The sequence below is a fragment of the Cervus elaphus genome, chromosome 33 (assembly GCF_910594005.1).
Source record: "Cervus elaphus chromosome 33, mCerEla1.1, whole genome shotgun sequence".
Lineage (NCBI taxonomy): Eukaryota > Metazoa > Chordata > Mammalia > Artiodactyla > Cervidae > Cervus > Cervus elaphus.
Genome location: NC_057847.1, coordinates 40598795 through 40622076, shown reverse-complemented (window position 1 = coordinate 40622076; position 23282 = coordinate 40598795). Strand labels below are relative to the sequence as shown.

Sequence of the window (23282 nt, the reverse complement as noted above, 5' to 3'; positions counted from 1 at the left end):
GCCCTTCCAAGATGCTGCCAAAGTTCCAGATGTAGTAGAATCAGTCTCCTTAAGACATCAAAAATTACCCAGCCCCACCTGGTATTTCTGGGGCAAAGTTACCAATTTAGGCAGAACAAGTAAAACACGGGGCACTGGAGAGTGGTGGAGTCAAAAGCCATTTATACAAACAACAGCACAGTGGCAAGGACTGTGAAAGACGGAGTAAGAGAGGATGTTAAAGTTCCTTCACTGGAACTAACAGACAGAAGATCAGCAGAAAATGAGGGCACCAGACAGGCTGAAGGCCAGAGCTCTACCCCTCCACTAAGGAAGGAATTCAGCAGTGCAGACAGTTGGGGACCTCAGACTATCTGTTTGATTGGCTTTTCTCTCTTGTAAGAAGCTGTCCCGATTTCTGTGTAACAGAGAAGACAGGGAAGGAAATATCACAATAACTGGCAAAGGGATGAACTCTGAGTAAATTCTCAGGTGGCCTGAGTCACACAGTGTGGATACTGGTCTCATTTTCATATTTAAAGATACTTTTCCAGACAGTATTTAATTATTGGTAAAACCTCATGATATTTTCTGGATAAAGGTGTTATTTTTAAAATAATGCTTTAAAACTAAAATTATGAGTAAATGACCACATATATTTCTAAAAGAAACTACAGTAAAAGTAGTAAGGCTTATAAGTAAACCTCTCAAACTTTATTATTCAAAAATTCTTATTAAACTAATAATTGTAATTCTTTACCACATGGCCAATATAAATAACCTCCTAATCTCTAAACCAGTCATTCTGAAACAAGGAAGAAAGTGCTCCTGCCAAAGTGTATCAAGGTCTTCAAGGGGGTATAGTTTGGAAACCATGGTAATAGTAAATATAATTTTATAAATTTAAATATAAAATATAATTTTATACTTTGAAATTTTAATTATCTAATCTGCTTATGATAGATTTCAAAGAACTAAGTTTAGGGAAATGCTTTACTTTTTTTTTTTTCCCTAGCAAGGCTAGACCAATTAGATCTCAGGTGATGTGAATGGACTCCACTAGAAAAAAAGAAAAAGCTGCTCAGATCCATGTTCAATGAGTCTAGGAGTTGTAGGCAAATGATTCAATACCACCTCCACATAAACTAGCTGATTTACCTTCTGCAAATAACTTTAATTCTCTGAACCTCAAGGTTCCCAACTCTAAAATTAGGATAACAATGATACCTACTCTGCAGAGTCATTGTAAGCATTAAATGAAACAAAGCATGTAAAGTATTGAACATACCACCTGAAAGTGAAGTGAAAGTGTTAGCCACTCAGCCACGTCTGACTCTTTGCAACCACCATAGCGTGTAGCCCACCAGATTCCTCAGTCCATGGAATTCTCCAGGCAAGATTACTGGGGTCATTCTCTTCTCCAGGGGATCTTCTCGATCCAGGGATCAAACCCAGGCCTTCCACACTGCAGCCGGATTATTTACTGTCTCAGCCACCAGAGACGCTCCAACATACTACTTCAGTTCAGTTCAGTCGCTCAGTTGTGTCCAACTCTTTGCAACCCCATGAATCCCACCACGCCAGGCCTCCCTGTCCATCACCAACTCCCAGAGTTTACTCAAACTCATGCCCATCGAGTCAGTGATGCCATCCAGCCATCTCATCCTCTGTTGTCCCCTTCTCCTCCTACCCCCAATCCCTCCCAGCATCAGGGTCTTTTCCAATGAGTCAACTCTTCGCATGAGGTGGCCAAAGTATTGGAGTTTCAACTTCAGCATCAGTCCTTCCAATGAACACCCAGGACTGATCTCCTTTAGGATGGACTGGTTGGATCTCCTTGCAGTCCAAGGGACTCTCAAGATTCTTCTCCAACACCACACTTCAAAAGCATCAATTCTTTGGTGTTCAGCTTTCTTCACAGTCCAACTCTCACATCCATACATCACTACTGGAAAAAACCATAACTTTGATTAGATGGGCCTTTGTTGGCAAAGTAATGTCTCTGCTTTTTAATATGCTATTTAGGTTGGTCTAAGCTTTCCGTCCAAGGAGTAAGCGTCTTTTAATTGCATGGCTGCAATCACCATCTGCAGTGATTTTGGAGCCCCCCAAAATAAAGTCTGACACTGTTTCCACTGTTTCCCTATCTATTTTCCATGAAGTGATGGGACCAGATGCCATGATCTTAGTTTCTGAATGTTGAGCTTTAAGCCAACTTTTTCACTCTCCTCTTTCACTTACATCAAGAGGTTCTTTAGTTCCTCTTCACTTTCTGCCATAAGGGTGCTGTCATCTGCATATCTGAGGTTATTGATATTTCTCCCGGCAATCTTGATTCCAGCTTGTGCTTCTTCCAGCCCAGTGTTTCTCATGATGTACTCTGCATATAAGTTAAATAAGCAGGGTGACAATATACAGCCTTGACATATTCCTTTTCCTATTTGGAACCAGTCTGTTGTTCCATGTCCAGTTCTAACTGTTGCTTCCTGACCTGTATATAGGTTTCTCAAGAGGCAGGTCAGGTGGTCTGGTATTGCCATCTCCTTCAGAATTTTCCACAGTTTGTTGTGATCCATACAGTCAAAGGCTTTGGCATAGTCAATAAAGCAGAAATAGATGTTTTTCTGGAACTCTCTTGCTTTTTTAATGATCCAGCAGATGTTAGCAATTTGATTTCTGGTTCCTCTGCCTTTTCTAAAACCAGCTTGAACATCTGGAAGCTCACGGTTCATGTATTGCTGAAGCCTGGCTTGGAGAATTTTGAGCATTACTTTACTAGCATGTGAGATGAGTGCAATTGTGCAGTAGTTTGAGCATTCTTTGGGAATGCCTTTCTTTGGGATTGGAATGAAAACTGACCATTTCCAGTCCTGTGGCCACTGCTGAGTTTTCCAAATTTGCTGGCATATTGAGTGCAGCACTTTCACAGCATCGTCTTTCAGGATTTGAAATCGCTCAGCTGGAATTCCATCACCTCCACTAGCTTTGTTTGTAGTGATGCTTTCTAAGGCCCACTTGACTTCACATTCCAGGATGTCTGGCTCTAGGTGAGTGATCACACCATCATGATTATCAGGTCGTAAAGATCTTTTTTGTACAGTTCTTCTGTGTATTCTTGCCATCTCTTCTTAATATCTTCTGCTTCTGTTAGGTCCATACCATTTCTGTCCTTTATCAATCCCATCTTTGCATGAAATGTTCCCTTGGTATCTCTAATTTTCTTGAAGAGATCTCTAGTCTTTTTGGTGTATACTAAATTACCCAGCAAAAGCTAGATGCCATTGGAAGCCCTTACCTTCTGGGGACCTGAGATTTTTAAATGAAGTCTCTTATGGCGATACATAAAAATATTTTACTTTCAATCTTATATTAAAAGGGAATGTAGATTTTAAAGAACGAGAGACACAGAGTTTAAACTCCTGATTTTCTGGTGGTCCTTAAATTGTTGAAATTTTAGCCATTTCTTGAGCTTTCTTTCCATCACTAGTAGTTTTTAATTTCACTGACTACACATTGAAATTAGCCTACATTCTAGAATAACACAGAAAGTTATCTTGGAATTCTTCTCATTTATCCGATTTCAGTTGTCACAAATTGCAAGACAATGTTGTTACTTGAATATTCCTCATTTCCATCATCTTTGTGTCATTCCAGTTAGCCCGAAAGAATTACTTTCCATAATAATATGTATATGCCTCTTTTATCTACCTCAAGAATAACATATACACACAGGAAGAAGGGTATGGAATAGGCAGGATAACTTTCTCCAGCGTCTTTACATTTGAGTCTGCATCAGTGAGCACCATAATTAAAACTTCCTATTGGCTTTCATTTTTCAATTATGTAAATCTAAAAAGAAAATTTTCCAATGGGCTCAAACATTATCTCCATAATAGGCGACATTTTGAGGGATAAGACGGATGTGATTTGTTTTCATTTTGGAAATATGAATGATAAAATCTATATAATTTTTTCTTTACATTATATAATAATTTAAAACTATTTCCATTCATGAGCCTTTTATGTCACATGTAGGAATCACTTTCCAGAATAGGAAACTCCTATAATATGAAAAGCATGCATGTCAAAAATAAAGTTAATGGTATTAATACTTGGAAATTTAGCTTAGAATGAGACCACAAAAATTATCTGCATTTTATAAAATATATGCTTACAGGTATATATTTTTTAAAGTATACTTTATAAATACCGCCATCATTAAAACTAATATATATGCCCCTAAAGGAGGGGAAACACATCTGCCTCCTCTTCCTGCCTTGACCTTTGAAAAGGAATTTCTCTCTCAAAGATTACATTTAAGACCAAGTATATAATGTGGCTCAGTTGGTAAAGAATCTGTCTGCAATACAGGAGACCTGGGTTCAATTCCTGGGTCAGGAAGATCCCCTGGAGAAAGAAATGGCAACCCACTCTAGTATTCTTGCCTGGAGAATCCCATGGACAGAGGAGCCCGGCAGACTACAGTTCATCACAAGAGTCGGACACGATTTGTGACTAAACCACCACCACATAAAATCATTATTTTGTTTTAATTTATCTTGAAGTGACTGCTGAAAATAACAGCAAAGATCAAAAATCCAAATTGAGTTAGTTATGATGCAGATAGAAATCATTTAGAAATCACTCAATTTGAATCCCTTAGTTCATTTACTGGAAACATTTATCTATCTCTTTCTATTTATCCTGGGTAAAGATGAATATGATGGGATGTTTGTCCCCAAGAAGTTTACCACATTTTAAGAAGACAAATATGTAAGCATAACATTATAATCCAATGTGCTAAAGTATAATGTAAATACAAGTATGAATGGGAGTGCAGAGAAGTAAGTGATTAGCAGATATAGAAGATTATCTCTTTTTTTTGAAGGAAAGGAAATGTATTAATAGATTAATGTATTTATCAGATTCCAAATAAAACTGAAGAAATGAAAGGGTTCCTTTTTTATTTTTTGAAAAAATTGTATTGGAGTATAGCTGCTTTACAGTGAAAAAGGAAAGGATCTTAATTTGATTTACTGTCCAATTCAACTATAATGTTACATTTTGATTATAATGGTTTAATTAAAAGAGAAAGTTACAGAACATCTACCTAGATAAGTCCAACTCAGTAATTCCTGCATATTCATATTGAGATTTCTCTCAGTTCTTACCTGACTTCATTTAGCCTTTGGTGTTCTTGCCACCACACTTGCTTGTGTTGCTTTATTAGTGTTTGTTCTTTAGATAACTTTGAAGTCTGCACTGTTTTTCTGATCTAGATTCAGAGGAACGAAAGAGAAGCAATTCTGATGTTTTTAAAGTGTTTCCAAAATAAAAATGTTTAATTTTTATTTTCTAAGTTAAATACTTTCTCTTTTTCAATCCTATTCATGCATTTTCTGACACTAGCATCTTTCTAAAGAAAGGTATTTTCCTTTCTTTAGAAAGGAAAGGTATTTCCTTTCTTTAGAAAGGAAAAAATCTATTTCCCACACATACAATAAATAATACCTTATTCATCCAACTCAAGGAAAATTTGCATGAATATTCTATATGTTTTCTTGCCTTTTTACACATCTTCCCTGCCAAGCATCATAATATCATTATTCTTATTTTACAGATGAGGACTCTGAAGTTCAGATAAGTTAAAAAAATTTGGTCAAGACCATCAAGGTCGTAAATATCAGAATCACATAGAACCTTGGTGTTCGGATTGGTTTTATGTAATCCTTCAGCACAGGATGGGAAAAAAACCATTGGATAAGTTATTAGGAGGACTGGCCTTAGTTTCAGCATCTACTAGAAATATGACCTTGAATTGCATGTACAATTTTAATCTTTTGACTCCATGACTTTGTAAATAAAGTTTTTAAAACTTCAGGCAAATCTTTATTTGAAGGTATTAAACAAGGAAATAGTGAAAAAGAGCACTGAAACCCAAATTTTCAAATCAATTTAAATTTTTCCAAATTAAAAATGTAGTACATAATTCATGCTTTGGGGTTTCTGCTAATAAGATATGTCAGGCTTGGGTCTGTTTGCCTTAAGATCCATTCTTGGCCAGCTCCCTCATCTGCTCCACATCAGAGAGCAGCCTGTGTTTCTCAGACACCCCTGAAACTGCCTTCCAGCTGGGTTCAGCCAAAGGGAGACACTGGTAGTGGGTGATTGGAGGGAGGGAGGAAAGGCGAGCCAAAGGATTATTCACTCTTCTTTACTCTCAGAGGAGTCTCCACAAGCATCTGCATTTTCTCCATTGCACCAACATTTCCTGACAGTTCTACCCTGGTTCCAGCTATCTCTGGGTAACCTCAGCCTATGGGGTGTGCTACAACCTTGCTGTTGCTAAATGGCCCTCCAACCCAGGCAAGATAATGACTTCCTTCTGCTGTAATCCCTATATTGGTTCACAGCCCTTTGGCTTCTCAGCTCCATCACCTGCGTAACTATTTCCTGCATTAACAACCCCCCTATTCTAAATCCTTGAGTATTTGTCTGTCTCATGGTTAGACTCTGACTGACACTGAACTTGTGTATTTATATATGCTTAACTTGTGTATTTCATATCAATACTTTTAAATATCTATAAAAGTGCTCATCTCAAATCAGAAACTCAATGAAATATGCATATTTTATATTTTCACTGCTACTAGAATACTCAGTACTCTGAAAGCTTTACGAGATCAATATTGAAGATATAAAAACTTCAGAAGAGAAATTCTAAAAAGACTCTGTATAATGCATGCTATTTCTAGCTGTCATTCACTGATTACTATAACCTTGAGTTTATCTTTCTGCTGTTCTGGTTACTGATTCAAAATTAGGAGTATAAGAAAACAAAATAACCCAAGCATCACTTAAAAAAACACAAAGTCAAATCTTAAGAGTGCTACAATTATAAAATTTTGGAGAAAAGTATATTTAAGTCAGAACAGGTCATTGCAGAAAAACATATAGCCTTCTCTATTTCACTGAAAAAATAAAAGTACATATGTAGTGTTTCTAAATTCAGACACTCTTGTGTTTGCTTGAAGAATGCCTAAAACTCATTCCAACTATTTGCCATCTATAGTCTCTGGAGTTTGTTGCATGAGGCAAAACTTTTAAAATTAGATTTCTTTGACATATTTGGTCCATATTGTAAAAAAATTAAAACACATTGGTGAAAAATGTAGACAGATTTTTATAGCTTAAAAAAATCAATGCTGCTGCCTGTGGACCCAGGGAAAGACCAATTAGATAGACTATAAAAGTCAAAATAAAGCTACTATTTTTCACTAGACACTTCCAATATTTTGCAGAACATCCTGACTTCTTTGTAAATTCACTCACTGACTCTCCTTCTATCCTTAGGCCAAAAACTTTTTTTAAAAAAAGGAAAAGTTTTTAAAAAATGAGAAGATTTAATGTTGTATCTTTATCAATAGAGTAATTTCTAGATGATTCCAATTCAGTTTGCTGAACAACAAGCCATCTGAAGTCAATAATTAAGGTAGATGATTATTTATGCAGAATGCTGATGAATTAAAAATTATAAAAGTAATACATTCATTAAAACATCAGAAAGTAGAGGTTTTCTTTGTATTTTACTGTGATGAGCCAAGATAATAAAACCCTAAATGCTGCTGCTAAGTCACTTCAGTCGTGTCTGACCCATGTGCAACCCCATAGACGGCAGCCCACCAGGCTCCTCTGTCCATGGGATTCTCCAGGCAAGAGTACTGGAGTGGGTTGCCATTTCTGTCTCCCAAAACCCTAAATAGGCATCTAAAAGTCCTATGGGCCAGATGACCCATCTTTAGGTAGAAGCAGCAGTAATTAGTAGACAATTTAAGTGCTGGCTACATATGCCTGTGTCAAAATTCACTGACATGTACACTTTAGATTTGTGTACTTCACTATATGTGAGTGATAACTCAATGAAAACTGTCAAAATTAAAAATTACACTAAGATGTCATACCTCATCTAACATCACATTGGCAAAAATTCAAATGTTCAACAAAACACTATGATGTGAGGCTATGGGAAAACATGCTCTCTCTTACATTGCAAGTGGGAATGCAAAATGATGCAAACTCCCATAGAAGGGAATTTGGAGTTTCACATGGATTTATCCTTTGACCTAGCAATCATACCTATACTAATCTACCTGAAAACTATATTGGCCAAAGTATAAAAAGATAAATAAACTAAGCTATCCACTGCAGCACTGTTTGTAATGAAAAAAGACAAGCACAGAGATTCTGTCAATGTGTTCTTACCAAAACAAATTGAACTTGAATTTCATCAAGTTTCTGCAAATATCTACCAATCACTGGAAATACAAGACATAGGACAATATGTTTAATGACACCACCAGGATATAATCAGCAAAATCCAGACTATAAGAAACTATAAAGGACAAATACTATAATTTCTTCAAAAAATAAATTATAAGAATATAAGAGGATGGAGGAGGAAATCTTACAAAAGTAAATATCAATTATAATATATGGATATTATTTAGATGCTAATTTGAAAAAACGTGAAAAAATTGGAGACAGATTTAACATCAATTATTTGAAATTATCAAGAAATCATTAACATTTCAATAGTAATAGTATTATAGGGTTTGGGGTTTTATAGCCCTAATCTTTTAAAGATACCTACTGAAATAATTATGGTGAATATTATAATATCTGAGATTTGATTCAAAATAATCTGTTACAGAGGGAAATTGTAGGTGAGAGTACAGCAGAAACAATGGTCAAGAGTTGTTAATAGTCTAATGTGGATAATATCATGTGGCAATTAATAACTCCATTCACTCTAATGTTGCAATTGTCCATATTGTAATGTATTTTACAATTATAATTTTATTCTTGCAATTGTCCATATTGTAATGTTTTTAAAAACAAGAAATAGTAGATGGATTACTTGAGCTAGACAAGAAGAAATATTCATTCTTGCTAAGCAAAGAAATTCAAATAAAAATAATTGTAAATATCTCTTTTGTACTTAAATTGGGAATGAAGAGTTAACATTTAATTTATCAAAAATTGGTCTTGATTTTCTGCCCACCTCTACTCTTTGGCTTCAGGTCTCAGCCTTTGAAAGACTAGATTACTGAATGTGAGCACTGGCGTCTTATCTAGCATACCATAACTTGTGCATGATCAATAACACAGCAATTATATAGGTCACTATCACATCAAATCAGTATAACAATGTCAGCAAAACAAATCAGGGAAGTCTCCTGAATTTATTGTTAGTTAAAAATACTTATTGTTAACTGCTTTTCAAATATAGGTAAGCATTCTAGATGTAAGTTGAAGCAAAAATCTTATGTGCTTTAAATGTTAACATTCTATCATTCAGGTTAAGTATGTTTACATTTAACATTGCCACAGTAAAGTACTGTAGTAACTAACAATGATCATTAAAGTTGTTAATTTCATGTGCAAAAAATAAGCACATACAATTAGTAAAAAAATTTGAGAACTGACTGATAATTAATATAAATATTAAGAGAGAATATGTTAACTATTTAACACTAAGAAGAATAAAATATAATTTTTTAGCCAACGTATTTTACAAAAAGTTAAATAATAATATAAGAAAGGATAACAGAGACAGTATTATCATAATTCTAGCTGGTGTAGGTTGTTTGATATATTAACATTCATAACATTAAACAAAATAAATCTTGAGAATTATTTTTAATTTTCCATTATCTAACTCCATCTAGGCCATGAGTCTTTCAAGAAAAAGTCCTGTTTGGGAATTCTTCACATCTTAGAAGAAGAAATTAAAGGCAAAATGTCAACTTGAAATCTCTGAATTAAATGAGAAAGGAAGGATCCAAAAATCATGAAAACAACATTCCCAATACATCTTCCTTATAAAATAAAAAAAAAGTGAAATTTGTAGAAAGGAAAGAAGACTGTTAGAAAATGATGAGGTATCCAGGACACATTTTGTTCTCACTGACCAAAATTCAAAACAATAGACTTTACAAAAATGCTTTAAATGGATAATTCTTTATTATTATGAATCTATGGATACCAAAAATGAAAGCAAAAAAAGCTTGCCAAAATGATTGCTACAGAAATTTTCAGTACTGAACCATATTTGGTAGTTTAAAGCAAGAGATTTCTTTGAGATTTGCCAAGCTATGAATCCCGGATAACAAGTTTTTTCTAGAAAATATGTAACTAAAAAGCGTCTTCATAAATTGTATTCTGTGAACAAAAAGGTACTTGATGTTATTTAAAATATTGGTTGTGGATGGTTATTTGTTTAACCTCACAAATGAATAACACAATAACCAGAGAAGCAGCCTAGTTAGCTGACAGTGCTAGGAAATTATTATCCCTGTACTACTGCCAAACTTTAAAAATCACCTTAATAATTTAAAAATGTTTATTCTTTGATAGCAATTCTATCCTCAAAGAGAAATTCACTTTGACCAAATATTGATTTTTAACATTCAGTGATTCCCCATGGGGAATCTTCCAAAATATGGGGAATCATCCAAAATATGTATCTGGTTTTACACAGACATTCTCCAAGCAGATGGTCAGCACCCCTAACCCTTGCAATGCTCAAGAGTAACTGTACATCTTCCAATACTGAAGAGGGCATAGATAAAATGTTTGTGGTGACATATTTGTTACAACAGTACTTTGGGAGAGAACTAATAAACATTCATACTTTTTGGCCCAGACATCCCAGTCATGGAAATTTATCCACATAAGGTGTCTATGCATAAAGATATTTATGGAAATATGATTTTCAATATCAAAAACTGGATACAAGCTAAATATCCAATAATTGGGATGTGATAAAGTAAGCATCTTTTTCTTCTTGGAGTAGTTCACTCCTGTTTTGTTGGCTAATTCTTATTGTCCTTGGGATCCCAATTCAATGTCACTTCCTTAGAAAAGCCTTCCTTTCCACCCAATTAGTATCAAGTTCTGATATCATACATCAGACATTTTGTTTGTTTGTTTGTTTTTTGGGGGGGTGAATTTAGTTTATACTTAGTATGGGCTTCCTAGTGACACTAGTGGTAAAGAATCCTCCTGCCAGTGCAGGAGACTTAAGAGACCCAGGTTCGATCTGCTGGTCGGGAAGGTCCTCTGGAGGAGGGCATGGCAACGCACTCCAGTATTCTAGCCGGGAGAATCCCATGGACAGAGGAACCTGGCAGGCTATAGTCCGTAGGATCATAAAGTGTCAGACATGACTGAAGCAACTTAGCATATATGCAGGCACATTCTTAGTACTACTAATTTCATTTCAGGGCTTATTTGATAAATACTAGCTTCTATTCTTCCTCTCTCCTGAAAATATTACACTCCATGAGGGTAGGTGTTGTATTATGCTCACCACTGTACATTCAAGGCACACAGTAAATATTTATTATATGTATAAGTACATACAATGGTATATATACAATGGATTAGCACAGAAGTCAGAAATATGAAAATGGCTTATTAGGATGACAGTTATATAAGAGATTTTCCCATAAATTCTCTTTGAATGTCCTGATAACATTAAATCGTTATAAAGTTGTATCTGAAACAGATAATGCCCAACATTTTAAGTGGTCTCCTTAGTTTGAGGGGACATAGCTCATGAATATATGGTAATTTCTCCAGAATAGGGTAACAAATGCGCCTGAAATCATGACAGTTGCCTTTTTAAAAAGATATTAACAATAAAAAGCAATGCAAAGCTAATATAGCACAAAATATTAAATACACACAAAAGTTTGTAAATTGCTTGGTGTGTTGCTTCGCCCACCCAAATTTTTGGATGCAACCAAGCAATGGAAATGCTACTTATAAAGTATTCTATTATTTGAATAAGAGGGAAATATATTGCATGAGTAATCCTAAACTCATCCATGGTCCTAAAATATTGTGCACAATCACTTGGAATATTAACCTCTTTCAAATCTAGCTGAGGCTCACCTTTTCTTAGATCAAGGCAAAAAGAGAATTCTAGAAAAGAGACACCTGGGGGCATATTTTGTGCTGCAGAAGGAGCTGTAAATTAGATGATAAGCCATGGCTACCACTTATTAGCATTTTTAATTTTTTTAGACTATGTTAGAAATTGTTGAAAGCTAATGAAATAGCTATCTTTCTAAAAATAAAGTTGAATTCAGGCTTCATGGGATTGCTACAAACATTAAATGAGTCATGCATGTAAACTACACAGCACAATGTCTGAGAGTATTCAATAAATGTTCCCATTCACTATTACCAATAGTTGGAAGGTTCTAAAAACTACTTAGAATGTTATTTATTTTCACATTTCATTGTAAATATCATTTTACTTCCTAGCAATTCAATTTTCCAAAACTATTAATAGAAAACACACATACACGACTCTAACCTTTAGCTCTGTAGAGGCAGAAGCTAACTTTTTTGCTTCAGTTAATGCACGCAATTGTTGGTAGTCTACTGGTTTATACTTGGTGCTTCTGATTTCATTTTTCATATGAAATATCAGATTATCTGTTTTTCATCAAAAACAGAAAATGACAAAGAAACAGGGTTATGTTATTCGAAGTCAAAATAGAGTTTTGGCAACATGTTGACTACTAGTCTTATTTTTAAACATTTTAAGCAAATATAAGAAGCAAATATAAGCAGAATATAAGCAGAATAAGCAAATATAAGAAGAAATATAATATTCATAGTATATTTGAAATTCTATATCTAGAAATTTAAAAAATATTACCACTATATTCCTTGAACAAAATTACTTCTAAAAGAACATAAAAGGAATACTTTCATTTGTTAATATATTGAGAATTTTAGAAAATTATATTGTCAAGATAGAAAGTGTGATCATTCTTTTTATTTAAAATGTGTTAGTCATTAACTATAAGTATTTAAGTATCATGTTCATATGAATCAAATTAAGTAAATATAACTTTTAAAGTCATAGTTGCATTTTTAACCTAGAAAAATTGATTCAATTAAATACAAAAGAGGTTGAAACTGATAGCTAAGAAATTTAATAGGCCAGATAAGATAAAATTGACATAAAATGTGTGGGCAGGCATTCTCCATCCAACTATACAAAATGTCCTTGTTTAGCTTGATATTAACTGTTTTGATAAAATAAAATATAAGTAGAGGATAGTCAAGGCTATGGTTTTTCCAATAGTCACGTATGGGTGTGAGAGTTGGACTGTGAAGAAAGCTGAGTGCCAAAGAATTTATGCTTTTGAAGTGTGGTGTTGGAGAAGATTCTTGAGAGTCCCTTGGACTACAAGGAGATCCAACTAGTCCATCCTAAAGGAGATCAGTCCTGGGTGTTCATTGGAAGGTCTGTTGTTGAAGCTGAAACTCCAATACTTTGGCCACCTGATGCAAAGAGTTGACTCACTTGAAAAAACCCTGATGCTGGGAAAGATTGAAGGTGGGAGGAGAAGGGGATGACAGAGGTTGAGGTGGTTGGAAGGTATCACCGACTCAGTGGACATGAGTTTGAGTAAACTCCGGGAGTTGGTGATGGACAGGAGGCCTGGCGTTCTGTGGTTCATGGGGTCGCAAAGAGTCAGACATGGCTGAGTGACTGAACTGAACTGAACTGAACCCCAAGGCCAAGAAACATGAAGTATAAAAATTTGAGTAATTCAAGCATCATTACCTCAATGATGTGAAAAATTCAGCTGTGCAATGTAAAGCAACTAAGATTTATTAAGTATATCACGGGTCACATGACAGTAAGAAGGCTCCAAGTGAGACTTAAGGCCAAGCACAGTGAAGGAAAGAATGGTTGGTCTGATTATTGTGAAGAAACCGAAGAAATTTTCACTATGTCCAAAAAAATGAACCTTCCATTATTAAAATTTTGAAGATCAACATTCCAGTTTTATATCACCCATAATCTACCATAAACCATAAAATAAGCTTAGAAGTAGGAAAAATACCTGAGCTATCATTTTTCTGAATCGTCATGAATAGTTGGTCTGTTTTATTCATGTTTTCCATACCTGTCAAGGAAACAAAAGATAGCTAAAATTTTACAATGTTATTTTAAAACCTGTTTTAAAGCAATGTTCACTGTAGTGATTGTTGAAATCAAGTTCCAGGACTGGGTGCCATAACTCTTTGTATTTTATTAAAATTTGTTTCTCTTTGCTCCTAGAAGCCTCCTCCCATTAGTTTTTTCCTCTTTGTGCTTTTCCTGGTCTTGGTTTTTCTTCTTCCAATCTCTTACCTCTCTCAGATTGTCCCAGAGACTGGTAAATATTTCATGATTTAAAAATTGTGTATGTTTTATCTTGAGTTCTCAGGAGGAAAGCAAGCACATAAATTACAAAATAAAGCAGCTAGACAAATTACTTACTACTTCTCTTCAGCAACATGGGGATACGTCATCCACTTCTAGAGAGCACTTGATATTTAGCTGTCACCTCCTCCAGGGTTGGACTCAGCTGCAGACAAAGGCCTCACCAAGAGATACACCATTCCTGGAGCAACCCATACCCAAAGTCAGAGTGAGGCAAGGAGGTAAGGCAAACCCAACAGTTTGGGCTTAATGCAGGTCACTCTGATGGGTAATATTTGCTCCAGGGTCCTCTTTGGGGTTGACCCAGACTTTGTTGAACCTGCATGAAAAGTGACTTTTTCTTTTGCCCAAGCTTGCTTCCTCCTTTCTTTCACAGGTATGCATCCCTGATAAATATCTAGCACCCCAAACTCTGTTTCAGCATCTCCTTCCTAAGAACCCAACCTGCAATAGCACCGAACGGAACCAACATCTTTTTATGGTACATCCAGGGCAAGATACTAGTCAAGTTGTTCCTCAAAAGACAGTACACATTTTTTCATACATTTTTGTTCACTATCTACTAGGTTGAATTACCCATGTCTAGTGGTCTTTGCAGTAATGTAAATCTTCTTAAATGGAAGAGAAATTAGCAAAAATCCATATTTTCAGAGACTCTGCTAAGTTACCAAGAATCATGATGATTGCTCAACAGTTTTAGGGGTAAGCCTCAATGTGTAATTTCTGTAGGGTCTCTGTTAAAGAATTCTTTTTTTAAGTCTTTCATAAATTGACAACCCTCCTTACTGACTGGTTTTTACTCACACACATATCCTATCAATTAAGAGTCTTCTTTGTTCTAGAAGATTTTGCACATCCAATCTATCTGCATGGTCTCAGGCACCCATCACCTGGATAAGAGCAGCATTCCACTTTGTACCCTTACAGTGCATCCTCCACACAGCAGCCCAAGTAACCTTTGAAAAGCTCTAATCTGACCTTGCTTGAACCCCTTCAATGGTACCTATACCCTTTGAAATAGAATCCCAACTTATTTAAATGATCTATAAGGTCCTGCATAATCTTGCCCTTGGTCATCTCTCTACCCACATTTCAATCACACCAGTCATTCTGTTTCTCAGACCTACCAAGTTCATTCTGCTTCAAGGTCATCCCACTTGTGGTTCTGTCTTAAAGACATTTCCTTCTTTTTGCCTGGTTGGTTCCTTCTCAAACTTCAGCTTGACCAACATGTCACCTCTTCAGAGATATCTTACCAGACTTTTCCATCTAAATAAGGAAGGACCCTTCTTTCTCTCTCATTCAATTCTCTTCGTTTCCAGGATAATTTGCATTAGTCTTCACATTTTCATGCTTACTGATCTGATATCTGTCTCCCTCCATGCTTGTCTTATTTCTGATTGCATCCTCAGTCCCTGGCACAAGAGTAGTAAGTGCTCAATAACTATTATTTGAGGAAATGAATAAAAGGTAGCTGGTGGTAGCTAGATATCTTCTAGCTCCTCAAAAGAACTGAAACAACAGTTCCTAAATTCACACTATAGCCTCAGTCTCCTAATAATAACTTTGCAATTTTTAAAAAGGTGCTTTGATGTATAGCCAACAGAGAAGAATGACAAGCTTAAATACCCTCAGGGCCATCCAGTTAGTTAAATGAGAGAAGTGGGAAGATATACAACCATAGGGAGTGCAGAAAACATGGAAAATTGAAAAGTATTCCATGCCCAAAGATAATCAAATATGCATATTTTTTTTTTCTTTTTCTAAAAACAAGTACTAGACAAATAAAGCAAACTCCAAAACAAATTTGTTCTTTTATTCAGCAGCCAGTTCCTGAGCTCTGGTCTACTCCTTTTCACATCTAGTTTTCATTTCATTCTCCCATGCATAACCAAACAGTCTAAGTTTGCATCTCCATCCAAGAAAGACTTCACCAGTTCCCTGACTGGTTTTAGTTTTCCCTCCTTGGGGAGTCAAGCACTCCCCAAAGATTTAGGATTGATTTCCTTGGGATTAAGATTATAAGATTGAGGCTCTAAAATAAGATAGGGTTTTGCAGATTTCATTTCGGTTACCTTGCATGCATACTCAGTCGCTTTAGTCATGTCTGACTCTTTGCAGCCCTATGGACTGTAGCCCACCAGGCTCCTCTGTCCATGGGATTCTCCAGGCAAGAATATTGGAGTGGGTCATGCCCTTCTCCAGTTCAGTTACGTTGGTCTGCCCCTATTTAATTTGTTCCTCCTGGTTTTCAGAGGAACAGCATGAAAGCCACACCATGTTTCTCACCATTTCTACATAAGGAAGCAGAATTTGCCACCCCAAAATATGTCTCCTTAGAATAGTATTTTAAACTGGTCATTTTCTAGGAAACAGCAGACACGGAAAACACTCTAGGGGCTCACATTAAAGTTTTTTAATGATATGACCACTTGGCCGCTATATTCGTTCTTTCACTTGGAACAGAAGGTATCATTAATCATATAGAGGCTTTAACAAAATTTATGTAGCAGCTTAAAATAATAATAATCGGGCCAATAGCTTGCTCAAGTTGGAAGTCTCTGCGACTAAATTGGGGTTCTATAGAATTCAATGCATGACCCTCAAGAGCCTGACTGCTTCCCAGTGGGAAATTTGAACTATAATACCCACTGAGTTAATGAGTTCTGGCTTTTTATACATGAAGTGTCTTCTGATGTAACTCGTCTTAACACACATATGTGAAGAATCAAATTTCTGCTCTGAATGATCCTCTTCCTAGTTTAGGGAAAATACTAGGAAAATAGTTTGGTCTAGGAAAATCTTGTCTTAAATCTTTACTAATGGCATTGTTACTCCAACAATTTTGATTACAATTTGTGTGATTATGCCATATCCACTTTACGCTTACTAGTGAATATGTGAAAAATTCAAAATGGCAACTTCAGCCCATAGTTAAAATGCTTTGGGTTGACTAATGGCTACTTGAATTTTCCATGTAAAATTTTCCATGTTAAATAATTTAAGAACACTTAGTTTTAGATATTATTCCATGTTCACATTATGTGACATTTTAGAAATTGCTTATGGTGTTGTCAAAATGTTGTCTCTTAGATCTACCTGATTACTGAAAATATTTTAAAATAATATACTTTTATGAGAAATTTACTATTCTGTAGGAAGAACATTTTGATATATAATATAATGATAGCCTTGTAGTTGCTAGAGGGCTGAAAAAAAACATTTTAATATAATGTTAATTTTATCAGATATGATACAGAATCTAAACTTAAAAAAAAAATTCACAACTTCAACTAGTCTCTACAGGGTAAGTGAACAATCAGGACATCTCTAGAGATGAGAACAAAATAGCCAAGAGACCATTTGTACAATAAGGCAATCTTCTACAGTGTTATTTGTATTTGTGTTCTGTGACAGGGATTGAACCTGGGCCCCCTGCATTGAGTGCCATCTTAGCTACTGGACCACCAGGAAGGCCCCATATTCTCTTTTAAATTCTAAGCAGAATGGCACACATTACTTCTATAGTGAAACATTATATTTTGTAGTTGGTATAAGATAAAATTATTGTCCTGGAAAAACTAATGGAAACAAAGGGTAAATTATGAGAGCTAATAAAAATGATTACATAAAGTACTCAGTTACATTATAAATATCTCAAAATTAGACACAATGGGAAAAGATCTCATTCAAAACAGTAACCAGGAGAAGGACTTCCCTGGTGGTTCAGTGGTTCAGACTTCACCTTTCAATGCAAGGGTAAGGGTTAGTTAGATCCCTGATCAAGGAGCTAAGATCCCACATGCCTTGCCACCAAAGACCAAAACATAAAACAGAAACAATATTGTAACAAATTCAATAAAGACTATTGCAATGTTTCATTTTAAAAAATATTAAGCAGGAACAAATAGTTTTTTCACTGTATTGGGGGAAATGCTACTGCAGTTTTCACATTTTACCAGTTTAAAAAGAAACAATTTCATGACACCAAGGAACCTTTAAAATGTGGACTTGTATATAGCAATATAGGTTTTCACTCTGATACTGAATTGAATTATTTCTTACTAACTTTTTTTTATTAAAAGACAAGATATATTAAGTACATTTGTAGAATTTCACAAAGCTTGAAAACATTAGCATTAAAATATTTACAAGGTTGTATTTCAATTCTCTGTAAGGTGTTAGCCGCTCAGTCATGTCTGACTCTTTGCGACCTGATGGACTATAGCCTGCAAGGCTCCTCTGTCCATGGGAGAGGCAAGAACACTAGATTCTCCAGGCAAGAATACTAGAGTGGGTAGCCATTCCCTTCTCCAGGGGATCTTCCCAACCCAGGGATCGAACCCAGGTCTCCTGCATTGCAGGCAGACTCTTTACCATCTGAGTCAGCAGGGGAGCCTTAATTCTCTATAGGGAATAAATGCATATATTAAGCTTTTATTTTTTTAATTATAAAAATATTGGTTAAATAGCATCAAACTGTATAGAAAACTATAGGGTAAATAGTTTCCAGCACTTGTATTTAGCCCTAATAGTCATTTTTAATGTTTTGTTTTATAGTCTTTGAAAGACTTTTTTATGCATATAGAAGTACACATCCAGTTTTATACAAATGCAAGCATGACATATTTACAATTCAAAAGTTGCTTTTGTTTTTTCCTTCTTCTTCTTTTTTTTTAACTACACCACATGGTTTGTGGGATCTTAGTTTCCTGACCAGGAATTGAACTTGGGCCCTTGGCAGTGAGAGCACAGATTTCTAACCACTGGATTGACAGGGAATTCCTACAAGTTGCTTTTCATTTAATAACTTGATTATCTTTCTATATCACATTATTTATGTGTCCATGTTTCTATATATACTTATCTTTAATGGCTATTAAATGATATACAGGTATGTCATATATATGTTACTATCACCATCATTATTAATATATATATATATAATTTAACTAGTACAAGAATCCATGAAAGAAAATTTCAAAAAAATTCTGCCCTTTTACTGTAAAACCAGATCTATAATCAACAAAAATCTATAAAAATCTCTGCCCTTTTCATAATTCTTATAAATTTGCTTATGAAGCAAATTCTATATGTAGTCAACCTTTAAGAATTTTGCTATTTTTAAGTCTCTAATAGCTCAAAAAGGAGAGCTTAAATCAACCTCGTTAATGAAAAGGATTCACATGCAAACCTAATTATCTCAAATGCTTTTCCAGTAAAAGCCTGGGGAGCAGAGTCAAGCAGAAAAAAAGTGTTAACTAAGGCAAGAAACCTAGAAATTTCTGAGGAACTTCAGATATCCACAGACAGTGGAGAAAACTTTAGTGGAGCCACTCATGCCCTTACTTCTGCTACATCCTTAGAGTATTTCAATCATTTTAAAAGCTGGGAGAAAAAATGTATAAGCACCTAGTTTGAAGCAGCACAAAGTTGGAAAAAAGAGAGGGGCAAATTTGGGGGGGGGATTTCCAGACACTGAGGTGGAGGGGGGTTAAATGAATTCATACAGCTTATATCGATAGTCTCAGAAATCTGACCAGAGTCATGACTGGCATTTTCAAGTTTAGGCCAAACAACTGGGGAAATTAAGTAATTATTTATGAAGAAATACTATTTCATCCCTGTTTTATTCCCATAAAAGATAACACTGATCTTCTGCTATGAAAAAACTCACCACCTGTCCTGCTTACTTGACTTGCCACTTTGGACCTGCTTAACCTGAAGACTTTGTTACCTTTCTTGTGACACAATTTGGTAATCTACTTTCTTGTCCTGCATACCTGGACTTGAAGTGAGAGGCTTGTCTGGTCCTTCCTTGCCCTCTTTACTCCTAACCCCTTCATCAGTAGAGGGGTATTATATAATTCACTCCCTGAAAATCATCTGTATAGATTTTTGCAATATTCTTTCATCTGTTCTCCTAGCCCCGGCTACTATCACACAAGTGCCTGAATGAGTGATGTCTCAAAAACCCAAGTATTTCTGTTTTCCCATTGCTTTCCAGACAAAGGTTCCAACTCTGCATAGTTGACAAGGACCTCTTCCTTGACAAGGATACAACTCTTGCCTACTTAGCCCCTTTTTTAGCCATCACCCCATACACAATCTATACTCCAGCCTTCCCAAACCATTTCCAGATCCCTGAACACATACACGCACACAGATCCCTGAACACACACAAAATGCCTCCCAGAGATTTTCACATTCTAGTCCACAAAAACCTGTGAATATGTTACGTTATACAGCAAAGGAGAATTAAGTGCAGCTAATCAGCTGATTTTACCTATGGAGTATACCTGGAATTACACAAGTGAGCCCAATACAATCACTAGGATTCCTAGAAAGAGGAAGGCAGGAGAGTCATAGGGAAGGAGATGTGACGACAGAAGCATAGGTCAAAGAGAAGATTTGAAGATGCTACCCTGCTTACTTTGAAGATGGAGAAATGGGACCGTGAGCCAAGGAATGTAGGGCTATCACTAGAAGCTAGGAAAGGCAAGGAAATATATTCAAATCTCCATAGAGCCTCCCAGAAGGCACATAAACCTACTGAAACCTGATTTCAACCCAGTGAGACTTTTTATGAACATCTGACAGACTTGTAAGAGAAATTTGTGTTAAGCTACTAGTTTGTTATTTGTAATTTGTTATTTAGCAGTGGTAAACTGACAATTCTGTTTAACACCTTCTGGCCTATGAAGGAAGGCCTTTCCTTTGTTGACCAATACCTTATTTTTCAGTCTCATTTTAAGCATCCCACTGGAGCTTTTCCTGATCCAGATTATGCTTGTTTTTCTTTCTTGTGCTACTATTACTGTACTTTGTATACCTCCATACTGATGCATTTATTCATTTCTTCAATGTTTATTGAACATCTATCATATACTAATAAGGGGCTTCCCAGGTGGCTCAGTGGTAAAGAATCCACCTGTCCATGATGGAGATGTGGGTTCAATCCCGAGGTCAGGAAGATCCCCTGGAGGAGGGAATGGTAACCCACTTCAATATTCTTGCCTGGGAAATCCCATGGACAGAGGAGACTGGTGGGATACAGTCCATGGATCCCAAAGAGTTGGACACATCTAAGTGACTAATCAACAACAACGATCATATACTAATTAAGGGATATAGATTTATTCAGGCTCTGCAAAGACCTGCCCCGGCCATCTCATCTGAAGTAGCCCCCTCCACCCTCAATCACTGCTTATCCCCTCGATCTAATTCTTTTCCTTCATAGTACTTCTCACTATATGGCATTATACTATGTATTTATCTATTTACTTATTTATTAATACTTATTGCAACTTCTGCAACTAGGATGTATGCTCCATGAAAGCTAGGCCTTTGACTGATCATCCCAGTCTCTCTAGTGTCTAAAACAGTGCCTGACATAATAGACACTCAGTATACATTTGCTGAAAAAGCATTGACTGATTATATTAGAGATCACAGTTCCATTCCTAAAGCCTGGGAGGCAAACACATACTTTTCACCTCCTCTTCTCCATTTTCTAAAAATCTAAGCTCACCTGTATGAGGTGAAAATTATTATAAAGGACAAACTCCAAATGAAAATGGGCAGTGGAGGGAAGTGCATGTCAAGAAGTAAGGAAAGATAAACACTCCCACATTATCCTGGTGAGCACTGACTGTAAATTCTTGTTAACTACAATTGAAGGTGCCTCTTGACCAGGTACTCAGCTGCCAGACACTGCACACAAACCCCCAATGTACAGAAACCAGGACAATGTATCTGTTTACTAGTAATTTAAAGATGTCTATACTATTTTACTTTTCCAAGACCTTGAGGGTAAGGACATACTTTGCATAGTAGACATAGATTATCTGGTCTTTCTTATCTCCAACATATACTGAGTGAAAAAATCAAGTTGCACTATGATGCATATTATATGATACCATTAAATAAACATGCACAGACACAAAGAATTCTATGTATCTCTCTATTTCTCCAAACCAAAAAAAAAAAAAAAAAAAGCCTACAGGTTATACAAATAGATCAAGCTGAAGAGGATACTGCAACTGGAGTTTTAGTTTCAAAGGGAACTTTAGCTTTATCTATAATAAAATCTTGGCTAAAATAGTAAGGGCTTCCCTGATAGCTCAGTTGGTAAAGAATCCGCCTGCAATGCAGGGGACCCCAGTTTGATTCCTGGGTCAGGAAGATCTGCTAGAGAAAGGATAGGCTACCCACTCCAGTATTCTTGGGCTTCCCTTGTGGCTTAGGTGGTAAAGAATCTGCCTGCAAAGTGGGAGACCTGGGTTCGATCCCTGGGTTGTGAAGATCCCCTGGAGAAGAGAAAGGCTACCCACTCCAGTATTCTGGCCTGGAGAATTCCATGGACTGTATAGTCCATGGGGTCACAAAGAGTTGGACACAACTGAGTGACTTTCACTTTCACTTTTCACAGGCTAAAATACTGGCTTTTTTGTTGTTGTTGTTGTTACAAAGAGAATGTATATATGTATATTTGTATAATTAAAAGTAATAAATACTACCACAAGAAGTCTTTTTCCTAAATAATTATATTACCTATTATAGAATTAATACAATTATATTCAAGTTTATACATGATTACCCAAGTGGGTTCTGGTACTGAATGCCCCGTATACCAAACATACCCATCTTCGAGCCTGTCAAACTGGGACTAGTTCTGAGCAGCTTGACCCTACCAGATTGCAACAACCCTGTGAAATCCTTGAAATATCCAGTTAGCTTCATCTTTAATTTTGAATATAATTAAATAATTTTTGTACAAACTTGTTGTGCCTTGTACAAGAAATTTCTTCTGACATCTTTAACTAGATGAAACACAGTACTTTTACTCTTGACTAATGATCACAAATGCATTGCTCCTTCTGCTGATTATAAGAAAAGTGTCAATGTCAAGGTTACAAGGAAGTTTACAGATTTCAACAATTAAATGGAATTTTGATATGCTTTTCACAATTACTGCTGAGGAAATGTTAACATCTGATGTATAAAA

The 23282-nt window shown here is 35.8% G+C and overlaps 1 protein-coding gene across 1 annotated transcript in view; it reads right to left on the bottom strand.

Annotated features, from left to right (window-relative positions):
• The window catches only part of CCDC148 (coiled-coil domain containing 148), a 273527-nt gene that overhangs the window by 180572 nt on the left and 69673 nt on the right, over positions 1–23282 (bottom strand). The window contains exons 2-4 of the mRNA XM_043894908.1: positions 13914–13976; positions 12365–12486; positions 5151–5254 (exon numbers count right to left, since the gene is read on the bottom strand). Coding sequence (XP_043750843.1) covers positions 5151–5254; positions 12365–12486; positions 13914–13974 — 287 coding nt within the window. The 5' untranslated portion in view covers positions 13975–13976. The remainder of the gene's footprint in view (positions 1–5150; positions 5255–12364; positions 12487–13913; positions 13977–23282) is intronic.